Source organism: Eretmochelys imbricata, chromosome 3, assembly GCF_965152235.1.
Source record: "Eretmochelys imbricata isolate rEreImb1 chromosome 3, rEreImb1.hap1, whole genome shotgun sequence".
Taxonomy (NCBI): domain Eukaryota; kingdom Metazoa; phylum Chordata; order Testudines; family Cheloniidae; genus Eretmochelys; species Eretmochelys imbricata.
This window is the reverse complement of record NC_135574.1, coordinates 61,238,347-61,259,293: the sequence shown is the minus strand read 5'-3', so window position 1 is coordinate 61,259,293 and position 20,947 is coordinate 61,238,347. Positions and strand designations below refer to the sequence as shown.

The window sequence follows — 20,947 nt, the reverse complement described above, 5'->3', positions numbered from 1 at the left end:
TAGACAATGTAATACACAGGAGTTTCCATAATAAAACCCAACATTTACCCACAGTTACTACACACAGGGGCATTCAAGATATCACTCTTTTCTATATGAAGAATGGAAAAACAACCACATTATCTTAGATATTGTTGTTTAGTATAATCATTGAAAGTCTTTCAATAGTGACCATTTTCATGCTCTGGTTTTTCCACAGCTGTAATGAATATACTGCTAAAAAGAAACCTGGCTGTTTTAAACAATTTGCATTTGAGATGAGTTCAAAAGAGCACCCAGTCTCCACATATAAACAGAAAACAATGGGAATTCATCAGCAAGATGGAGAATAATTTGATCAAGGTTCTGCAGAAATTTGCTTTTTTCTTCTCCATCATAGTCTGAGCTTGAAATGTTACCTTCTCCTGTCCCCTTCTGAAGAAGCTGTTCCAAAATCATGCAGAGAGAAAAAATATTCTCATATTGGGTAATATTATACTTGGCCTCGATCTAGAAATAAAGAAAGAAGTGCATAAGCATAAACTGAAAATGCTTTTACAGTCCATCAACACAGAAGATACTCCAGAGAATGTTGTTAAAATTTTTAGCAATGTTTATTTTGATATAATTGAGGATAAACCTACAATTAGTTACATTTCCCCACAAAAAATAGCCTTTTTATTATACATGCCACCCTCCAAGCAATTAAATATATTTTAAAATCCAAAGCTTACCATTTTCCATGGTAAACAGTTTGAGAAAGCTTATTTTTCCACTTAGCCACAGAAAGACCATGACATACTATGATACATGGATGTACCAATCAAAATCAATGCAGTGGTACCTTCAGATCAGCTTTTTAAAACAAATACATTATAAACTGAATAAATCTTTCCTTAAACCCTCAGATACCAAATAACATAGTGTTAAGCACTCCTAGTTTTACATGAGAAATGAGGTAATTTAGCACCAAGGAATTAGACATAATAATGCACAATTGGTTTTTCCATGGAAAAACCAGTCTTGAAGGCTACTGAATCTCTCTCAGGCTACAAGATTGGACATGGAAAGACACCACCAGTTGTTATGATGGATTATTTCTTGATGTCCATTGAGACATTAACACTCGTTCTCCTGGACCTCTAGCTGGCATTTGATACCACTGATCACTAAGCTATTCAGAATCTATCTTGAGGGCAGAAATGGCCTTAAATAGAATGGTTCCTCTCAGACTGAACCCTGAAATTTGTTATACCAACTGTCCATCCTCCTCCAAAAGCCTTTGACTTTCTCTCACTTATTATTCAACGTCTACATACACACTTTTCATGGAGTATGCAGTGGTAGTGTCATCTTTAATTAAAATAGCTTAACAAAAGAAAGACTAAAGGGTGACATTATTACAGGCTACAGGTACCTATATGGGGAACAAATATTGAATAATGGGCTCTTCAGTTTACCAAAGAAAAGTATAACATGATCCTTTGGCTGGAAGTTGAAGATAGACACATTCAGATTGGAAATAAGGCACAAATTTTTAACAGGAAGTGTAATTAACCATTAGAACAACTTACCAAGGGCTGTGGTGGATTCTCCATCACAGACACTTTTTAAATTAAGATTTTATATTTGTTTAAGAGATATGTTCTAGGAATTATTTTGGGGCAGTTCTATGGCTGGTGTTATAAAGGAGATCATACTATATGATCTCTATGATCCTTTCTGACCCTTGGAATCTACGAAGCTCAACACTGCTTCTTCAGACCCGGCAAGATTAAAAAGCCAAGGGCATAAAGGGGAAAACAAAAGGATTGAAACATCACAGAATGTGAAACTATACAAGATAAACCTGAGGCACAAAGGATAGGTGGGTACATGGAGTTACAGTCAAGGTTTGTGTTGGAACCTTACCCAAGTTTGTGCAGGAATCTTAAGTTCAAATTCCCTCAGTTTCTCGCATTTAGTTTCTCCCTCCCACCCCACTCTAATATAACATTATATTAGTGTTATAAAAGGATAATACATTCTCAACCATAACTCCCAGTTATTGTCCTGGGAGTTGCATAGTCAGGACTATATCTTGAATATATTGTTCACTGTTTTTCTTCTAGTACCAAAGCTCTCCATGGGACATCTGCAGGATTGGTGAGAAAAACTTTGACCTTCTCTGTTTGCTGATACCTTGGAAACTCCACAAGCGTGAAATCATGGAGTTTTCCTGCTGTGGATTTGGGATATCACAGTCATTGATTTAGTGAGGGGAATGGGGACACAGATTTAATTGGTTGTATAATTTTAAAAAAATGACCTGTGATTTATTACAAGTGTGGTCATCCCCCTCCCCCCACCCCAAGACAAATGAAAAGAAATGTTACAGAATGATGAACTAAGGAAAATGAATGTGTAGTTAAGGTACTTTGGAGGTCTGTGTTCAACTCGTTATTCCAAATATTTTCTGTGTGACCTTAGCCAAGTTACTTAGGATGGAATTTTCAAAAGCATCTAAGTGAGTAAGGGGCACCAGTACCATTGCTTTCAATTGGATTAGTACTCCAAAATCACTTTGACAATTTATACCTTCAAGTCAGTGGGACTGCTATGGGTACCTGCATTGCCCCACAGTATACCAACATTTTTATGGCTGACTTAGAACAATGCTTCCTCGGCTCTTGTCTCCTAACAGGAGAGCGTTGTGGCTGGGGGCAAGCAGCTCCCAGGCTGATTGAGGAAGCAGCCTCAACTGTGGCCACGCCCCAATCAGGCCCCAGCTGGCCCTTGTAAGAGGGCAGCGGGCTAGGAGCAGACAGACACTCTCTCTCTAGCCTTTGGAGAGGGAGGGACCTGGCTGCTGGGGAGCGTACCAAGGTACCTGAGGTGGAGCAGGGGTGGGGGAAAGCCAGAGGAGCTGGGGAGCTCTGACCTGGAACCCGGCAGGCTGAAGACCTAGCGTTAGGCCAAACAGGTGCTAGGGTTTCAGGGGGCAGCCCAAGGGTACGCAGAGACCGCAGGTCCAAGCCCTCCTTGCCGGTGATGAGTGGCAATTATACTGCAGTCCGCATCAGTGAACGGGGGCTAGATGACTGGCAGTAGCCAAGACTGAGGCAAGGTGGGGATGGGGGGCAGTGGGGTTTCCCGGGGAGGGGAGACCCACCAAGACTGCAGGGGTACTGCAAGGGGCAGAAACCCAGTGGAAAAGGGCACTGGGGTCCAGGAGGGACATGGGGTCCCAGCAGTAGTGAGACATAGGCCTGAAGAGGACGATCCAGAGCTGGAGAGCTAATTCCCGAGACGACCAGCAGGAGGTACCACAGGGGTGAGTCTCACCACTGTTACACGCCCTTACTCTACTTATGCTACATTGATGACATCTTCATCATCTGGACCCATGGGAAGGAGGCGCTTGAGGAATTCCACCAGGATTTCAACAATTTCCACCCCACCATCAATCTCAGCCTGGACGAGTCCACACAAGAGATCCACTTCCTGGACACTACAGTGCAAGTAAGCGATGGTCACATAAACACCACCCTATACTGGAAACCTACTGACTGCTATACTTACCTACATGCCTCCAACTTTCCTCCAGACCACATCACATGATCCATGGTCTACAGCCAATCCCTCAGACAGAGACAAACACCTACAAGATCTCTAATAGCATTCTTAAAACTACAATACCCACCTGGTGAAGTGAAGAAACAGATTGACAGAGCCAGAAGGGTACCCAGAAGTCACCTACTACAGAACAGGCCCAACAAAGAAAGTAACAGAACGCCACTAGTCATCACTTCCAGCCCCAACTAAAACCTCTCCAGCACATCATCAAGGATCTACAACCTATCCTGAAAGACGATCCCTCACTCTCATAGACCTTGGGAGACAGGCCAGTCCTCCCTTACAGAGAGCCCCGCAACTTGAAGCAAATACTCACCAGCAACTACACACCACACAACAAAAACACTAACCCAGGAACAAATCCTTGCAACAAACCCCGTTGCCAACTCTATCCGCATATCTATTCAAGGGACACCATCATAGGACCCAACCACATCAGCCACACCATCAGCGGCTCATTCACCTGCACATCTATCATGTGGCAGCAATGCCCCTCTGCCATGTACATTGGCCAAACTGGACAGTCTCTACACAAATGAATAAATGGACACAAATCAGATATCAAGAATTAGAACATTCAAAAACCAGTAGGAGAGCACTTCAGTCTCCCCGGACACTCAATAACAGACTTAAAAGTGGCAATTCTTCAACAAAAAAACTTCAAAGATAGACTCCAACTAGAAACTACAGAACTGGAATTAATTTGCAAACTGGACACCATCAAATTAGGCCTGAATAAAGACTGGGAGTGGCTGGGTCACTACAAAATTAAATTTCCTCCTGCTGAAACTCAGACCTTTTCGTCAACTGTTTGAAATGGGCCAGGTTGATTACATTGGCCTCATTAGCACTACAAAAGTGATTTTTCCCCCCTCCCTTGGTATTCACCCCTTCTTGTCAACTGTTGAGAATAGCCCACTTCCACCTTAATTGAATTGGCTCGTTAGCACTGACCCTCCACTTGGTAAGGCAACTCCCATCTTTTCATGTGCTGTGTATTTATACTTGCCTACTGTATTTTCCACTCCATGCATCTGATGAAGTGGGTTTTAGCCCATGAAAGCTTACAACCAAATAACTTTGTTAGTCTCTAAGGTGCTACAAGGACTCCTCGTTGTTTTTGCTGATACAGACTAACACAGCTACCCACTCTGAAACCTTTGAGTTTTTAGAAAATCCTACCCTTAATGTCTCAATGCCACAGTTCCCCATTGGTAAAATGGAGAGAATACTTCCCATTGTCATAGGAGTGTTCTCAGGATAAATTCATTAATGTTTGTGGGGCACTCAGATACTATGATGTTGGAACACATCTAATCACCTAAACAGAATACTGGAGTAGAGGGGTTCACAGATGTAACAAAATGGAAGGTGATTCCATCTATTTTAAAGGAGTTTTTGTATTTCTTTCTTTAGCATGATCTAGGTTGTATGCAATACAACAAACATATATGGAGTCAAGTCTCTTCAAGATGCCATTTCCTTGAATTTTATACAAGATGCTTGTGTAAAAGAGCATGACAATATAGACATGAAGTGCAGTATGTAAAATCTTGTGACCTATATCCACAGAATGCTGTCTTTCTTGAGGGACCACTCTCATAGTAAGGTTTTCTTCACTCCGAATATTATTTACAACTCTTTTCCTCTGCTGTGGAAAAGAGAACAGCTACCTGCTATTCATATTCATCATATGTGGTCGGATAGTTTCCATTCATGTTTTAATCCTGGAGGTGTTTCCAAAAACATCCTTAACAATATATTGTAAAAATATGTTCATTTGTAAATGTACTGAAATTCTAGAGCAGAAAACACTGATATTCTTGAGATATTTTGTACAATTTTCAAGAGTGACTAATAACTTTAGGTGGCTCTATTTGAGTGTCCAACTTAAATGGACCCAATTATCAGAAAATGTTGGGTGTACCTGCGCTTTGAAAAGCAGACCCCTTTTAGGCGTATCAAAAATGAAGTCTCCACAAATCAATTTTCACTTTTGAAAACTCAGCCCATAATATACATAATATGGTAATGTTTTAGTAATTGCATTTTCTATTACATTACAAAACATATAACAATTTTAATGAGCTATAATGGAAATATCAATTTTATTGTACAATTACATGTTTGTTATTGTATCATGTTGGCAAACATATTAACCCGAGGCCATCACTAATTAAATACAAATGAATAATTATATACAGATTTATAGGCAGTTTATCATACAATTGAATTCTGTTTCTGAGGATGATGAATCCAATCCTGCTCTTACTGCAGTCAGTTGCAAGACAAGTATTGAAGGATCACAACCTAAAAGAGTGACAGAGAAAACTTTTGTGGTTTCTCATAAAAGAGTTAGCCACCAACCTGGAGATCATACCAGATTTGGCCCACCTAAGGAGACAGGTAAGCTGGCTAGTCTCTCCCTATTGCACGCTACAAACCCTCAGGAGAAACAGTCCAAATTTGTTTAATAAACTATTACTGTTAATGGCACATACTCAGAAACCTGCCCAAACCTAACCAATTAAAACTTCTAACAACTATAAAATGAGGATTCTTTACAGATTTGTAGAGTCTAAGGCCAGAAGGAACCATTGTGATCATCTAGACTGGCCTCCACCATAATGCAAGCCATTGAGCTTCTGCAAAATAATTCCTATTTAGTTTAATTAATAAAGCAAAGGTTTTGATTGTTTATTTTTATGCAGTTGCTTAATCCAAACTGGCGGATGTCTCTATTATGGGAAACCAAAATTACAAGAAAGAAACATTTCCTCTCTCCTATATGACAATCACCAGCTGGGATGACACTACTAGAAAGTAAAAGCAGAAAGATAAATTCGTAATCAAAACAGATTCTTAAATGAAAAAATCCAAATTCTTTGCCATTACTAAATAGCGAGGGAAGTCATCTTTGTTGAATGCGGTCATATACCAAGGTGGTGATTTGTTACAAGCACGACAACTGTATCTGATATACAATTATCTCTATATGCAAATTGCAGTTTACAATTCATTGAGGGCCTTCTTAGGATCATTATATATTAGAGTATCTGAAATCCTTAGGCACTGGGTTTATTAAAGTAAAATTTTAAACCCTTCTTATGACCAGCATGTGGAGTTGCCTTTCCATTTGGTATTAGGCTGTCAGGAACAAAAAGAAACAATAAAAGAAAATGAAAAGACAGCATCCTGCTTAGTAGCAAAACCCATTGTTTTTTTCAGTACTATCTTGTCCTGAAAAGACCATAATTATGGTAGTTAGATGAATGAAGTTCCTAGCTAGCTGATTCTTCTAGCTAAAACAATAGCCAGTAGGAAACCAACTTTATACATGAGAAAGTATAGAAATATGTTTAGTAAGGGTGGAAAAAATGGTTTGGATCTCTGGCTATCCAGATGTTCATATGCATACAAGCAGACCTCAACCTCTAATTTCTGACTGTTTGGGCTGTAGCACCAAAAATGTCAGCACCAAATTTCATAATGGCACAGATAAATGGTGTGAAATAATACTTCAATGAGAAGAGAAAGTTACTCACCTTGCAGTAACTGAGGTTCTTCGAGATGTGTCCCCCGTGGGTGCTCCACTCCCAGTAATGGTGCGTCCCGGCGCCGTTGATTGGAGATCTTCGGTAGCAGTGACTGGTTGGGATGCACGTGCTCAGCTGCTGTCTCATGGCGTCGTTAGGGTCTGCCTGAGCACATGCGTCCCGCACCGCCCTCAGTTCCTTCTCTACCGTAGAGTTGTCTGATTAGTACTCCAAAGTAGAGGAGAGGAGGGTGGGTGGTGGAGCACCCACAGGGGGAAACATCTCGAAGAACCTCAGGTACTGCAAGGTGAGTAACTTTCTTGTCTTCTTTGAGTGCTGTCCCTGTGGGTGCTTAACTTCAAGTGAATGTGAAGCAGTACGCATGATGGTTGGTGGGATTCTGGGGTTGCGTGAGGAACAACGGTAGACAGTACCATATGGCCGACTGTGGTGTCTGCCGTGGTATCCCGTGTGATAGCATAATGTTTGGCAAATGTGTGGTCAGATGTCCACTTGGCCGCTCTGCATATGTCTATAACATGTACGTTGTAGAGGAAGGCAATGGATATTGACATTACTCTAGTAGAATGACTCCTAACACTCTCTGGTGGTTGAACATTCTGGGTCCAGTAGCAGGATCTGACGCCGTCAGAGATCCACTTGGAGAGTCTTTGCTTAGAGACAGCCTCACCCTTTGATCTCTCGGTAGTAGAAACAAATAATCTAGGGGATTTACGAAATGGTTTAGTTCTGTCAAGATAGAATGCAAGAGCCCATTGGACGTCGAGGGTATGTAATGCCATTTCCCGTGGAGTTGAGTGAGGCTCAGGATGGAATACACGTAAGTGTATTGGCTGCTTGAAGGTGGAAGGTTGACACCACCTTGGAAAGGAATTTGGGGTGGGGTCGCATAGTAACCTTGTCTTTTGAGAAAATGGTGTAGGGACGGTAGGCCATCAGGGCGCTTATTTCACCAACCCTTCTTGATGACGTTATGGCAACCAAGAAAGTCACTGTTGTGGACATGTGCGGCAGGGATGAGGTGGCCAGGGGTTCCAAAGGGGGTTTCATAAGAGTGCAGAGAACTAGGTTGAGACTCCAGGAGGCTACTGGTGAATGAATCTCAGGGTAGAGATTTTGCAGGCCTGTGAGGATGAGTTTCATGGTTGGGTGGGCGAAAAGTCAATAGCCGTCCAGAGCATCATGGAAAGTGGTAAGGGCCATGAGGTGTACTCTGACAGAACTGAGTGAAAGCCCGTCCTGTTTTAGTTCGAAAAGATAGTCTAAGATGTCAGGGAGGGTTGTAGTCTGTGGTGTCAGGTGTCTGTGGAAGCACCAGATGGAGAAGCGTTTCCACTTTTGCAGGTAAGTCTTACGAGTGGAGTCCCTTCTACTGTGCAGGAGGACATGTTGGACCTGTTCTGAGCAAGCTAATTCGTGGGATTGAAACCATGAAGGAACCACGTCATCAAATGGAGTTTCCGGAGCTGCGGATGAAGAAGCTGACAGCAATTCTGGGAGAGGAGATCTGGTCTGTCGGGGAGAGTCCAGAGAGGACAGATGGACATGCACAGCAGGTAAGGATACCATGTCTGTCTGTCTGGGACAAGCTGGGGCAATAAGTATGACCCGGGCCTTGTCCTCTGTGATCTTGCGTAGAACCCTGTGTATCAGTGGAATTGGTGGAAAAGCATACATGAGGGAGTTGTTCCAAGGAATGAGGAACACATCCCCTAGAGATGCATTTCCGAGTCCCGCTCTGTAGCAAAACAGGTGGCATTTACGGTTTTCAGGTGTGGCAAATAGGTCTATCAATGGAGTACCCCAGTGGGAGAAGACCTGTCGATGTATCATCGGATGTAATTCCCATTCATGTTCCTCGGAGAAGTGTCTGCTGAGTGACAGCGGTAGTGTTGTGACACCCAGGCAGGTCAGAAGTGGTGATTTCTATGTGATGTTGTATGCACCAATTCCATAGTCGGCTTCTTCATCCGCACAGGGAGTGAGATCGTGCATAGGGAGTGAGATCGTGCTCCTCCCTGCCTGTTAATGTAAAACATACATGCTATATTGTCCCTCAAAACTAAAGGAAAGGGAGACCTGGGAAATGGCTAGCTAACTATTTCTATTTTTCTTTACTTATTTCCTACAGTAACGAGGGAAGAGATAAGCACTGCCCCAAGTCTCGTCTTCAGCCGAGGATGGTTAAGAAGGAACTGAGGGGGGTTGGGGACGCGCGTGCTCAGGCAGACCCGAACGATGACGCGAGATATCACCTGAGCACGTGCGTCCCGACCAAGCACTGCTACCGAAGATCTCCGATCAACGGTGCCGGGACGCACCGTCACCGGTAGTGGAGCACCCACAGGAACAGCACTCGAAGAACTATTGGTCACTCATCATTTTTGAAACACCGGGAAAGTGTGTATATGTGGATTTAGGATCTTATAACTTTAGGTTCCAATTTTATGAAAATTGTGACCTAAAAGAGGATAACAGTTTTTTCATGTTCTTTGTGAAAACTCCTACTGATGGCAGTACAAGTTCTTCTGTAATTAAACAGTGGTTTATGGCCCTAACCTTGCTTGCTGCTCCCATCCAGGAACCATAATTAAAAATGTAATTTGGCCACTTCCAGAAAATATACCTCTTATTGTAATCATCCTCTTCCAATTTAAATTTCTCACCTCATTGACTGGCTTTTTCAAAACTTGATGAATTGGCCAAACATCCCCACATTGCTCCCCACAGCAAAATGGGCGAGGGAGAAGTTATCACTGTGGTGTGACTGAATGTTGTGGTCTTCTTGGTATGGCAGTTGATAGGAACCTTTGTAGCACCGAGACCACAGGTTCCTTTTTATGATAAATGATAGCCATAAAACATACAAAGAACACTATCGAGAATTCAGAAACTGCAAAAGGAGAACGTTTAAAATGCAAGAAATCACTCTGAAATAAATACAGTGTGGCAAAAAATGTTAAATACAACTTCAATCACTTTTTTTTTAAATACTACAAAAGCAAGAGATCACGGAAGGAGGAAATTAGAATGTTACGTAATATAAAATGAAGTCACAGAGCATGGCAAAATACCTAAAATATTAAATTAGAATTTCACTGATGTACAGTTATACTCCATCCGACAGCCAGAATCCTGACATCCAGTATAAATGAATCTAGCACCTGCATTCAGTGGTGATTAAATTTCTTGACCTGGAATCCCTGAGTAATTCCCCCCCCCCCCGCCCCGAAATTTTCCTCCACATCCAAGCAAACACTTTCACTCGTTTTGATAAAAAAGTATTCCCCCCACCCACTCAAATTACTAGTGCTTGAGGGCTCACAGATAAGCCTTTTCCAAAATTGTACTAGAAGATACAAAGTGACCTGGGACAATATATTTTAGCAAGTCTACATTGTATAAAGTTTTGGATAACTGGGTGGCAAAGGAGGGGACATAAACCTTTAGGGTGTGTCTACACTTTCAACTGTACATGGATGCATGTGCATTCTTGTGCCAGAATTCCCTATGTTCACATCTGAAGCATATTTCTGAAGGACAGTCTTCTGTGTGAAAGTTAGCATGCATAAGGGGTGTGGGTATGTATGTACATGCCTCTGCTGTGGCTTAGCCCTGTACCCATTCTACAGAGCAGCGTGGACTGGGGTAAGGAGCGGGTACCATGGCACAAGTAGTAGCAAACTGTGTTTCAGAACAAGTAATCATGGTTTGCTTAGCAGTATTCTAGAAACAGGGAAATCTCTGTCAGACTCCTGTGCATTCTCTGTGATGCACACTAACAGGAACCCTGTATTCATGTAATGACTACACAGGCTATGGACAGGGTCAGTTCATCCACGCAGCTAACTTTTCAATAGGGACATTGAGACGTTAAGAGGTAACAATCAACACCTTTTTTCTACAAGAAATTTGCATGTAAGTAATGATTCAGTAGTATAACAGAGACTGGATGTGTATCAAATGTTTTCCTGGATAGATTATTTGGCCCAGGAACTTCATAGGAAGCACTGCACTGGATCAGTGTAGTGTTCTGGACAGTGCCCAGTGCCAGATGCTTCAGACAGAAGATGTAAAAACCCTGCAGTATGCAGATATGGAATAATCTGCCTCCAGCAATGAGTCTCATCCTAACCCCTATTTATTAGAGCTTGGTTTAAACCCTAAAGCGTAAGGTTTAATATATTTTCCAAAAGGGGATTAACTATTAACAACACTGAATATTCATCATATCCATAGACGTATCCAAGCCCTTCCTAAATCTTGCTACATTCCTGATCTCAATAACATCCTGTGACAAGACTCCAACAATCCAACTACATGTTGTATGAAAAAATATTACCTTTAAAATTTTGAATTTGCCACTCTAACGTCACTGAATATCCCCATGTACTGTGTTATGAGCAGAATGAATAGAAGCTCCTAATCTACCTTCTCTATAAAATTCGTTATTTTATACAGTTTTATTGTGTCCCGTCTTTTTTGTCTCCCTTCTAAATTAAACAATCCCCGTCGTTTCCTATTTCTCTTTATATGAGTGTTTTTCAGGCTTCAAATCATTCATGATGGTCTACTCTGAACACCCTCTAATTCTATAATATATTTTTCAGATGAGGTGACCAGTTTTTCACACCAGAATTCCAGATGAGGCTGCACCATGATTTGTATAATGGTATATTTTCATTATTCTCCATCCCATTCCTTATACAGACTAACATCTCATTTGCTTTTTTTCCACTGCTGCTGCTGCATATGGAGCTGAGGTCTTCACTGAGCTGTATACAGTGTTGCTCAGGTCCCTTTAATGAGCCCCATGGTTAATTCAGGAACCTGTAAGGTGCACAAAAAGATTATTTTTTCTCTACAATGTGTATTTCTTAGCCAATTTAGTTCAGTTTTGATAAACGCAATCAGTTGCCCTTTCTCTGTGATTGGTTAAATCCCTCTGAAGTTCCTTACAATCCTTCTTGGTCTTCACTATCCTTAATAACTTTGAATCATCTGCTAACTTTTCCACCTCACTACTCACCTCCTTTTCTAGGTCTTTAATAAATATATTAAATACTGGATGCCATATTGTTGTTAACCTTTCACCACGATGAAAATTGACTTCTTAATTCTTTGTTTCCTGGCTTCCAACCACTTTTTCATTCTGGACCATACTGTGTGTGTCACTGTAGCAGGGTGGTCACCTGCTCCTGCCTTCAAAGGCTTAAAACAGCCTGGGGAGAGGGCTGTGGTAGGGAAGGAAAAGCGGGGCTGATTGGGAGAAGCAGCCTCAGCTGGGGGCCACGTCCCAATCAGGCCGCAGCTGGCTTAATCATGGCACAGCTGGCCCTTATAAGAGGGCAGTGGGCCAGGAGCACACAGCGTCTCTCTCTAGATGTTCAGAGGGAGGGACCTGACTGCTGGGAGCTGAGCAGGGTACCTAAAGCAAAGCAAAGCAAAGCAAAGCAGAGCAGAGCAGGGCTGGGCTGGGCTGGGCTGGGAAAAGGCCAGAGGAGCTGGGAAGACCGGCTTGAGAAACCCCCCAGGCTGCACGCTTTGATGAAGGCCTAGGAAAAGGGTACTGGGGTTGCAGAGGGCAGCCCAAGGGTAGGCAGAAGCCGCAAGTCCAGAACCTCCTTGCCGATGATGAATGGCGATTATACTGCAATCCGCTCCAGGGAGCAGGAGCTAGATGGTGACTAGCAGTAGCCAAAGACTGATGCGAGGTGGGGATAGAGGGTGGGGGTTCCCTAGGGGAGTGGGGGGAAGACCCAGATCTGTGGAGTACTGTCAGGGGGCAGCACCCTGGGTAAAAGGGGCACTGGGGTCCGAGAGGGACACGGGGGGCCCGAGAGGGACACGGGGGCCAGCGGCAAGGCTGGAATGCTAATTCCCTGGACAACCGGCAGGAGGCACTGCAGGGGTGAGTTGCCTCACCGTGACAGTCACCCTCTGACTGCTTAGCTTCCTCTGAACTGAAACTAATTTACTTTTACGTAAACAAAATTCAAACATATTAAGGTATGGAAATACACAGTTAAGACACCTAAACTACCTTATCTCTGTCCTGTAGTGACACCATAACAGGAAAAATATGAAAAAAACCTTAATCTCAGTTTCATCTAACCTGAGACTACACACGCTAAAATATCTTCATCATAATTGTAAGGTTATTTCACAGTATTACCCCATGTAATTATTGGTATGGGCTAATTACAACATCCCTGTAAATGTTTTTCATTATATATATGTAAATTGGGTCCTACCTTTGTTGTTATGGGTTGGGCACAATTGCCACCTTTCATTCAGGGTAACTGTAAAGTAGTGGCTGAAACTAAAGCAGCAGCCCCCAAAACATCGGCATATGGAAAAGCTTGAGTAGAAGCTGAACCAGGTGGCCCAAGGGGTTTCAAACACAGGGGCTAGGGCTTTGATTGTTGGAACTGTTTTTGTCTGGGCATATGTGACAGAAGGGAGACAGAATTGGCCAGAAAGTCAAGCAGACAGTAACAGAAGCGTTGGTAATGTGGCCCCCAGGGAAAGCTTTTGGGGTACAGGGAGCTGGCTGGAAAGGCACATTGGGAAGAGCAAGCACATGAACTGTATCCTGCTATTCGACTCTTATTGTGTTCAAGGAAACAGGACTTTATGTAAAAAGAAAAGGAGTACTTGTGGCACCTTAGAGACTAACCAATTTATTTGAGCATAAGCTTTCGTGAGCTACAGCTCACTTCATCGGATGCATACTGTGGAAAGTGTAGAAGATCTTTTTATATACACACAAAGCATGAAAAGATACCTTCTCCCACCCCACTCTCCTGCTGCTAATAGCTTATCTAAAGTGATCACTCTCCTTACAATGTGTATGATAATCAAGTTGGGCCATTTCCAGCACAAATCCAGGTTTTCTCACCCCCCCCCCACCACACACAAACCCACTCTCCTGCTGGTAATAGCTTATCTAAAGTGACCACTCTCCTTACAATGTGTATGATAATCAAGGTGGGCCATTTCCAGCACAAATCCAGGGTTTAACAGGAACGTCTGGGAGGGGGGGTAGGAAAAAACAAGGGGAAATAGGTTACCTTGAATAATGACTTAGCCACTCCCAGTCTCTATTCAAGCCTAAGTTAATTGTATCCAATTTGTAAATGAATTCCAATTCAAGAGTTTCTCGCTGGAGTCTGGATTTGAAGTTTTTTTGTTGTAATATCACAACTTTCATGTCTGTAATCGCGTGACCAGAGAGATTGAAGTGTTCTCCGACTGGTTTATGAATGTTATAATTCTTGACATCTGATTTGTGTCCATTTATTCTTTTACATAGAGACTGTCCAGTTTGACCAATGTACATGGCAGAGGGGCATTGCTGGCACATGATGGCATATATCACATTGGTGGATGTGCAGGTGAACGAGCCTCTGATAGTGTGGCTGATGTTATTAGGCCCTGTGATGGTGTCCCCTGAATAGATATGTGGGCACAGTTGGCAACGGGCTTTGTTGCAAGGATAGGTTGCTGGGTTAGTGGTTCTGTTGTGTGATATGTGGTTGCTGGTGAGTATTTGCTTCAGGTTGGGGGGCTGTCTGTAGGCAAGGACTGGCCCGTCTCCCAAGATTTTTGAGAGTGTTGGGTCAGCCTTCAGGATAGGTTGTAGATCCTTGATAATGCGTTGGAGGTGTTTTAGTTGGGGGCTGAAGGTGATGGCTAGTGGCGTTCTGTTATTTTCTTTGTTAGGCCTGTCCTGTAGTAGGAGACTTCTGGGAACTCTTCTGGCTCTGCCATTACCCTCTGATCCCACTGAGAGTTACCAAAAGAAACTACAGCATTTGCTCAAGAAACTCCCTGAAAAAGCACAAGATCAAATCCGCACAGACACACCCCTGGAACCCCGACCTGGGATATTCTATCTACTACCCAAGATCCATAAACCTAGAAATCCTGGGCGCCCCATCATCTCAGGCATTGGCACCTGACAGCAGGATTGTCTGGCTATCTAGACTCCCTCCTCAGGCCCTACGCTACCAGCACTCCCAGCTACCTTCAAGACACCACTGACTTCCTGAGGAAACTACAATCCATCGGTGATCTTCCTGATAACACCATCCTGGCCACTATGGATGTAGAAGCCCTCTACACCAACATTCTACACAAAGATGGACTACAAGCCATCAAGAACACTATCCCTGATAATGTCACAGCTAACCTGGTGGCTGAACTTTGTGACTTTGTCCTTACCCATAACTATTTTACATTTGGGGACAATGCATACCTTCAGATCAGCGGCACTGCTATGGGTACCTGCATGGTACCCAGGCATACCCATGCCTGACTAATCTAATTGCCTTCTATGATGAGATTACTGGTTCTGTGGATGAAGGGAAAGCAGTGGATTTATTGTTTCTTGACTTTAGAAAAGCTTTTGACATGGTCTCCCACAGTATCCTTGTCAGCAAGTTAAAGAAGTACGGGCTGGATGAATGCACTATAAGGTGGGTAGAAAGTTGGCTAGATTGTCGGGCTCAATGGGTAGTGATCAATGGCTCCATGTCTAGTTGGCAGACGGTGTCAAGTGGAGTGCCCCAGGGGTCGGGCCTGGGGCTGGTTTTGTTCAATATCTTCATAAATGATCTGGAGGATGGTGTGGATTGCACTCTCAGCAAATTTGCGGATGATACTAAACTAGGAGGAGTGGTAGATACGCTGGAGGGCAGGGATAGGATACAGAGGGACCTAGACAAATTGGAGGATTGGGCCAAAACAAATCTGATGAGGTTCAAGAAGGATAAGTGCAGGGTCCTGCACTTAGGACGGAAGAACCCAATGCACCGCTACAGACTAGGGTCGAATGGGTAGGCAGCAGTTCTGCGGAAAAGGACCTAGGGGTGACAATGGACGAGAAGCTGGATATGAGTCAGCAGTGTGCTCTTGTTGCCAAGAAGGCCAATGGCATTTTGGGATGTATAAGTAGGGGCATAGCGAGCAGATCAAGGGACGTGATCGTCCCGCTCTATTCGACATTGGTGAGGCCCCATCTGGAGTACTGTGTCCAGTTTTGGGCCCCACACTACAAGAAGGATGTGGATAAATTGGAGAGAGTCCAGTGAAGGGCAACAAAAATGATTAGGGGTCTGGAACACATGACTTATGAGGAGAGGCTGAGGGAACTGGGACTGTTTAGTCTGCAGAAGAGAAGAATGAGGGGGGATTTGACAGCTGCTTTCAACTACCTGAGAGGTGGTTCCAGAGAGGATGGTTCTAGACTATTCTCAGTGGTAGAAGAGGTCAGGACAAGGAGTAATGGTCTCAAGTTGCAGTGGGGGAGGTTTAGGTTGGCTGTTAGGAAAAACTTTTTCACTAGGAGGGTGGTGAAACACTGGAATGCGTTACCTAGGGAGGTGGTAGAATCTCCTTCCTTAGAAGTTTTTAAGGTCAGGCTTGACAAAGCCCTGGCTGGGATGATTTAATTGGGGATTGGTCCTGCTTTGAGCAGGGGGTTGGACTAGATGAGCTCCTGAGGTCCCTTCCAACCCTGATATTCTATGATTCTATGGCCCCACAGTATGCCAACATTTTTATGGCTGACTTAGAACAACGCTTCCTCAGCTCTCGTCTCCTAACGCCCCTACTCTACTTGCGCTATATTGATGACATCTTCATCATCTGGACCCATGGAAAAGAAGCCCTTGAGGAATTCCACCATGATTTCAACAATTTCCATCCCACCATCAACCTCAGCCTGGTCCAGTCCACACAAGAGATCCACTTCCTGGACACTACAGTGCTAATAAACGATGGTCACGTAAACACCACCCTATACCGGAAACCTACTGACCGCTATTCCTACCTACATGCCTCCAGCTCTCACCCTGACCACACCACACGATCCATCGTCTACAGCCAAGCTCTGCGATACAACCGCATTTGCTCCAACCCCTCAGATAGAGACAAACACCTACAAGAGCTCTATCAAGCATTCTTACAACTACAATACCCACCTGCGGAAGTGAAGAAACAGATTGATAGAGCCAGAAGAGTTCCCAGAAGTCTCCTACTACAGGACAGGCCTAACAAAGAAAATAACAGAACGCCACTAGCCGTCACCTTCAGCCCCCAACTAAAACCCCTCCAACGCATTATTAAGGATCTACAACCGATCCTGAAGGCTGACCCAACACTCTCACAAATCTTGGGAGACGGGCCAGTCCTTGCCTACAGACAGCCCCCCAACCTGAAGCAAATACTCACCAGCAACCACATATCACACAACAGAACCACTAACCCAGCAACCTATCCTTGCAACAAAGCCCATTGCCAACTGTGCCCACATATCTATTCAGGGGACACCATCACAGGGCCTAATAACATCAGCCACACTATCAGAGGCTCGTTCACCTGCACATCCACCAATGTGATATATGCCATCATGTGCCAGCAATGCCCCTCTGCCATGTACATTGGTCAAACTGGACAGTCTCTATGTAAAAGAATAAATGGACACAAATCAGATGTCAAGAATTATAACATTCATAAACCAGTTGGAGAACACTTCAATCTCTCTGGTCACGCGATTACAGACATGAAAGTTGTGATATTACAACAAAAAAACTTCAAATCCAGACTCCAGCGAGAAACTCTTGAATTGGAATTCATTTACAAATTGAATACAATTAACTTAGGCTTGAATAGAGACTGGGAGTGGCTAAGTCATTATTCAAGGTAACCTATTTCCCCTTGTTTTTTCCTACCCCCCCCCCCCCGACATTCTTATTAAACCCTGGATTTGTGCTGGAAATGGCCCACCTTGATTATCATACACATATCATAAGAAGAGTGGTCACTTTAGATAAGCTATTACCAGCAGGAGAGTGGGTTTGTGTGTGTGTGTGGCGGGGGGGGTGAGAAAACCTGGAAACCTGTGCTGGAAATGGTCCAACTTGATTATCATACACATTGTAAGGATAACAAAGTAATTGTAAGGAGGTTTCAGAGTAACAGCCGTGTTAGTCTGTATTCGCAAAAAGAAAAGGAGTACTTGTGGCACCTTAGAGACTAACCAATTTATTTGAGCATAAGCTTTCGTGAGCTACAGCTCTGCTCAAATAAATTGGTTAGTGTCTAAGGTGCCACAAGTACTCCTTTTCTTATTGTAAGAAGAGTGATCACTTTAGATAAGCTATTAGCAGCAGGAGAGTGGGGTGGGAGGAGGTATTTTTTCATGCTTTGTGTGTATATAAAAAGATCTTCTACACTTTCCACAGTATGCATCCGATGAAGTGAGCTGTAGCTCACGAAAGCTTATGCTCAAATAAATTGGTTAGTCTCTAAGGTGCCACAAGTACTCCTTTTCTTTTTGCGAGTACAGACTAACACGGCTGTTACTCTGAAACAGGACTTTATGTATAAACTATGTAAATAAACAGCACTGCATTAAAGAAAATACTTGGCTCTATCATTGGTTTATTCTCCTAGTGGAAACAACCCATAGAGCTTTGTATAACTAGCCACTTGGGTCAAAAGGGGAAACAACATTATACACACAGATACAGAATGCACATGTAATATACATACATACACATGCACACAGGCATGCGTAGATGTTTTAATCATGTGAAACAGTGCAGATTCATGCAATAGATTGATCATGCACTTTTGACCATCTCAGCCCATTGATCCATTGCCCTGGCACTCATTCCAATACTCTGACTCAGTGAGCAACTTCAAGCAAAGAATCTTTTAAAAATGTATATGTTTATCTGTTAGATGAATATTTCATTTTCCTCTCAAATGTGGAGTTCCCTCCCCTCCCCCCACCAAAAAATATTCCAGCAGAAACCATAATGTGCAAGACTGAGTCCTAGTATAGCTTTTTCCATATATTAAAATATTATGAATACAAAAAGTGTTATCTTGGGCTCCTATAGGATTAGAAAATTGAACTTTATAATACTGGAAAAGGGAAATTCCCAGTAATTTATGGCACCGACTTTTAACCCAGTAAGGATCTGAGATAAAAAATGTCAAGACTATGTACAGAATGCTATTTTAGGGTATTTTCAGGGGTTTTATGGCCTCTCATAGTCATGTTCACAGACTCCTGAAGTGCAACTTATTTCACCTGCAGGAGAACAGAAATCCATGCAGAACCACACCAGCACAGAAAGGAATTCTGATAGTCTGGAACAAGAACTGTGCCAGACAAAGCTTGCCAGTATCGCCAGTATTTGGCAACAGTATACCAAATGTTCCTTATATTATTGCAGAACTGTCTGTGTGAGTAGGTCACCTTTTGTCTGTCTCTCTTCGTTGTCCTCTCTTGGAAGCTGCCTCATTTTCTTATTGTTGTCCCATTAAAGTTAATGATGACAGCAGAATTTGGGACCTTATACATAAGTTTCTCATTTGGAGCCCAAATAGGTGACACAGAGTCAGGAATTTTGTTTTTTTACAAAATGTTCACACGTCCTGTTTCTGTGAATAAGGGTGATAACAAATGGCATACAGGAGACTCCCTCTTGTGGAAACTTCAGATAAGGTATCTCTGTCCTGTCCCAGAAGCAGCTGTCTGGAACCTGTCTCTCTGCTTACCTCATGCCTCTTTTCCTCCCTAAACCCTTCCACTTTGAACCTGGGAAACCTCAACGGCAAGGCTGGTCATTAAGATCATGTATCCTGGAAAGTTGTACCTGGGCATTTGCCTACTTTTTGTGCACTGCTTTGCATACAAACGAACCTCAGAAAAGTCCACGTGTGTGGAAAAAATTGCTTTAACTCCACACAATTATTGACTCATTGAGTGCAGTTACTGTCTGGAATCTTTAGCAGTTTCTTTTGGCATAACACTATTTTCCCCTAAAGGCAGTACTGGGAAGAGGAAAGATATGATCAGCCAGGAACTGCAAACACTTCTTTTTCAGAAGGTGCAGGTAAAATAGCAGACTTAGCTAAGAGGGAAGCAGGAAGGATTTATACACAATCGACCGCTAATTAATTTACCTTGTTTTCAAATTATTGAACAACACAGCTTGCTGCTAGATGGAGCCTTTGTAAGATGGGAAAAAAGAGCACTGCCTCTGAGGCGGATGAATCATAGGTGCTGGAACTAGGGGCGTTGCCACACCTCCTGGCTTGAAGTGGTTTCCATTATATAGAGGGTTTACAGTTTGGTTCAATGGTTCTCAGCACCCCCACTATAAAAATTGTTCCAGAACCCCTAGAACGAATATTGTTTGTTTCATTGTTTACCTGTACTTCTCTGTCTATATTTATCAGTATAAATTAGATTATAAGCCTTTTGGGGCAGGGACCATCTTTTTGTTTATACAGTGCCTAGCACAATGGGGTCCTAGTTTATCACTGGGGCCCCAAGTGCTATGCTAGTACCAATAAATAAATTACTTATTTAAGCCTAAAAATTTGGTGCACAATCAACATTTTGGACCTGGTGATAGAAATATGTGAATGAGGAGTAGCTAATGATAAGTGCTCGGCACTAGATTATTTTTTTCACAAGTAAATCATGTTTCAATCTTATCTCATAAATTTAAATAATTAAATGGTTTATTTACTGAATTATCACTGAATAATAGTGATTCAGGCTTGAAACATTTAATTCGTGAAAGAAGTCAAAGCAACTTGAGAAAAACACTGAAAATGTTAGCTTCAAAACATAAGGATCTACAAGAGGCCCATTAATAATAGGAAATATTTCCAAATATTCAGTGAAGCGAAATCAGCAAAAGCTGCTCTCATAAGACTTCTGGTCGAAGATTACCCAACACAGCATCAAAATCTGTTCAACCAGGCAG

The 20,947-nt window shown here is 42.8% G+C and overlaps 1 protein-coding gene across 1 annotated transcript in view; it reads right to left on the bottom strand.

The window, feature by feature from the left end:
• Nucleotides 1-237: 237 nt before the first annotated feature.
• MEI4 (meiotic double-stranded break formation protein 4) overlaps nt 238-20,947 on the bottom strand; it is a 124,885-nt gene continuing 104,175 nt past the window's right edge. The window contains exon 5 of the mRNA XM_077812128.1: nt 238-489. Within this exon, the coding sequence (XP_077668254.1) occupies nt 238-489 (252 nt within the window). The remainder of the gene's footprint in view (nt 490-20,947) is intronic.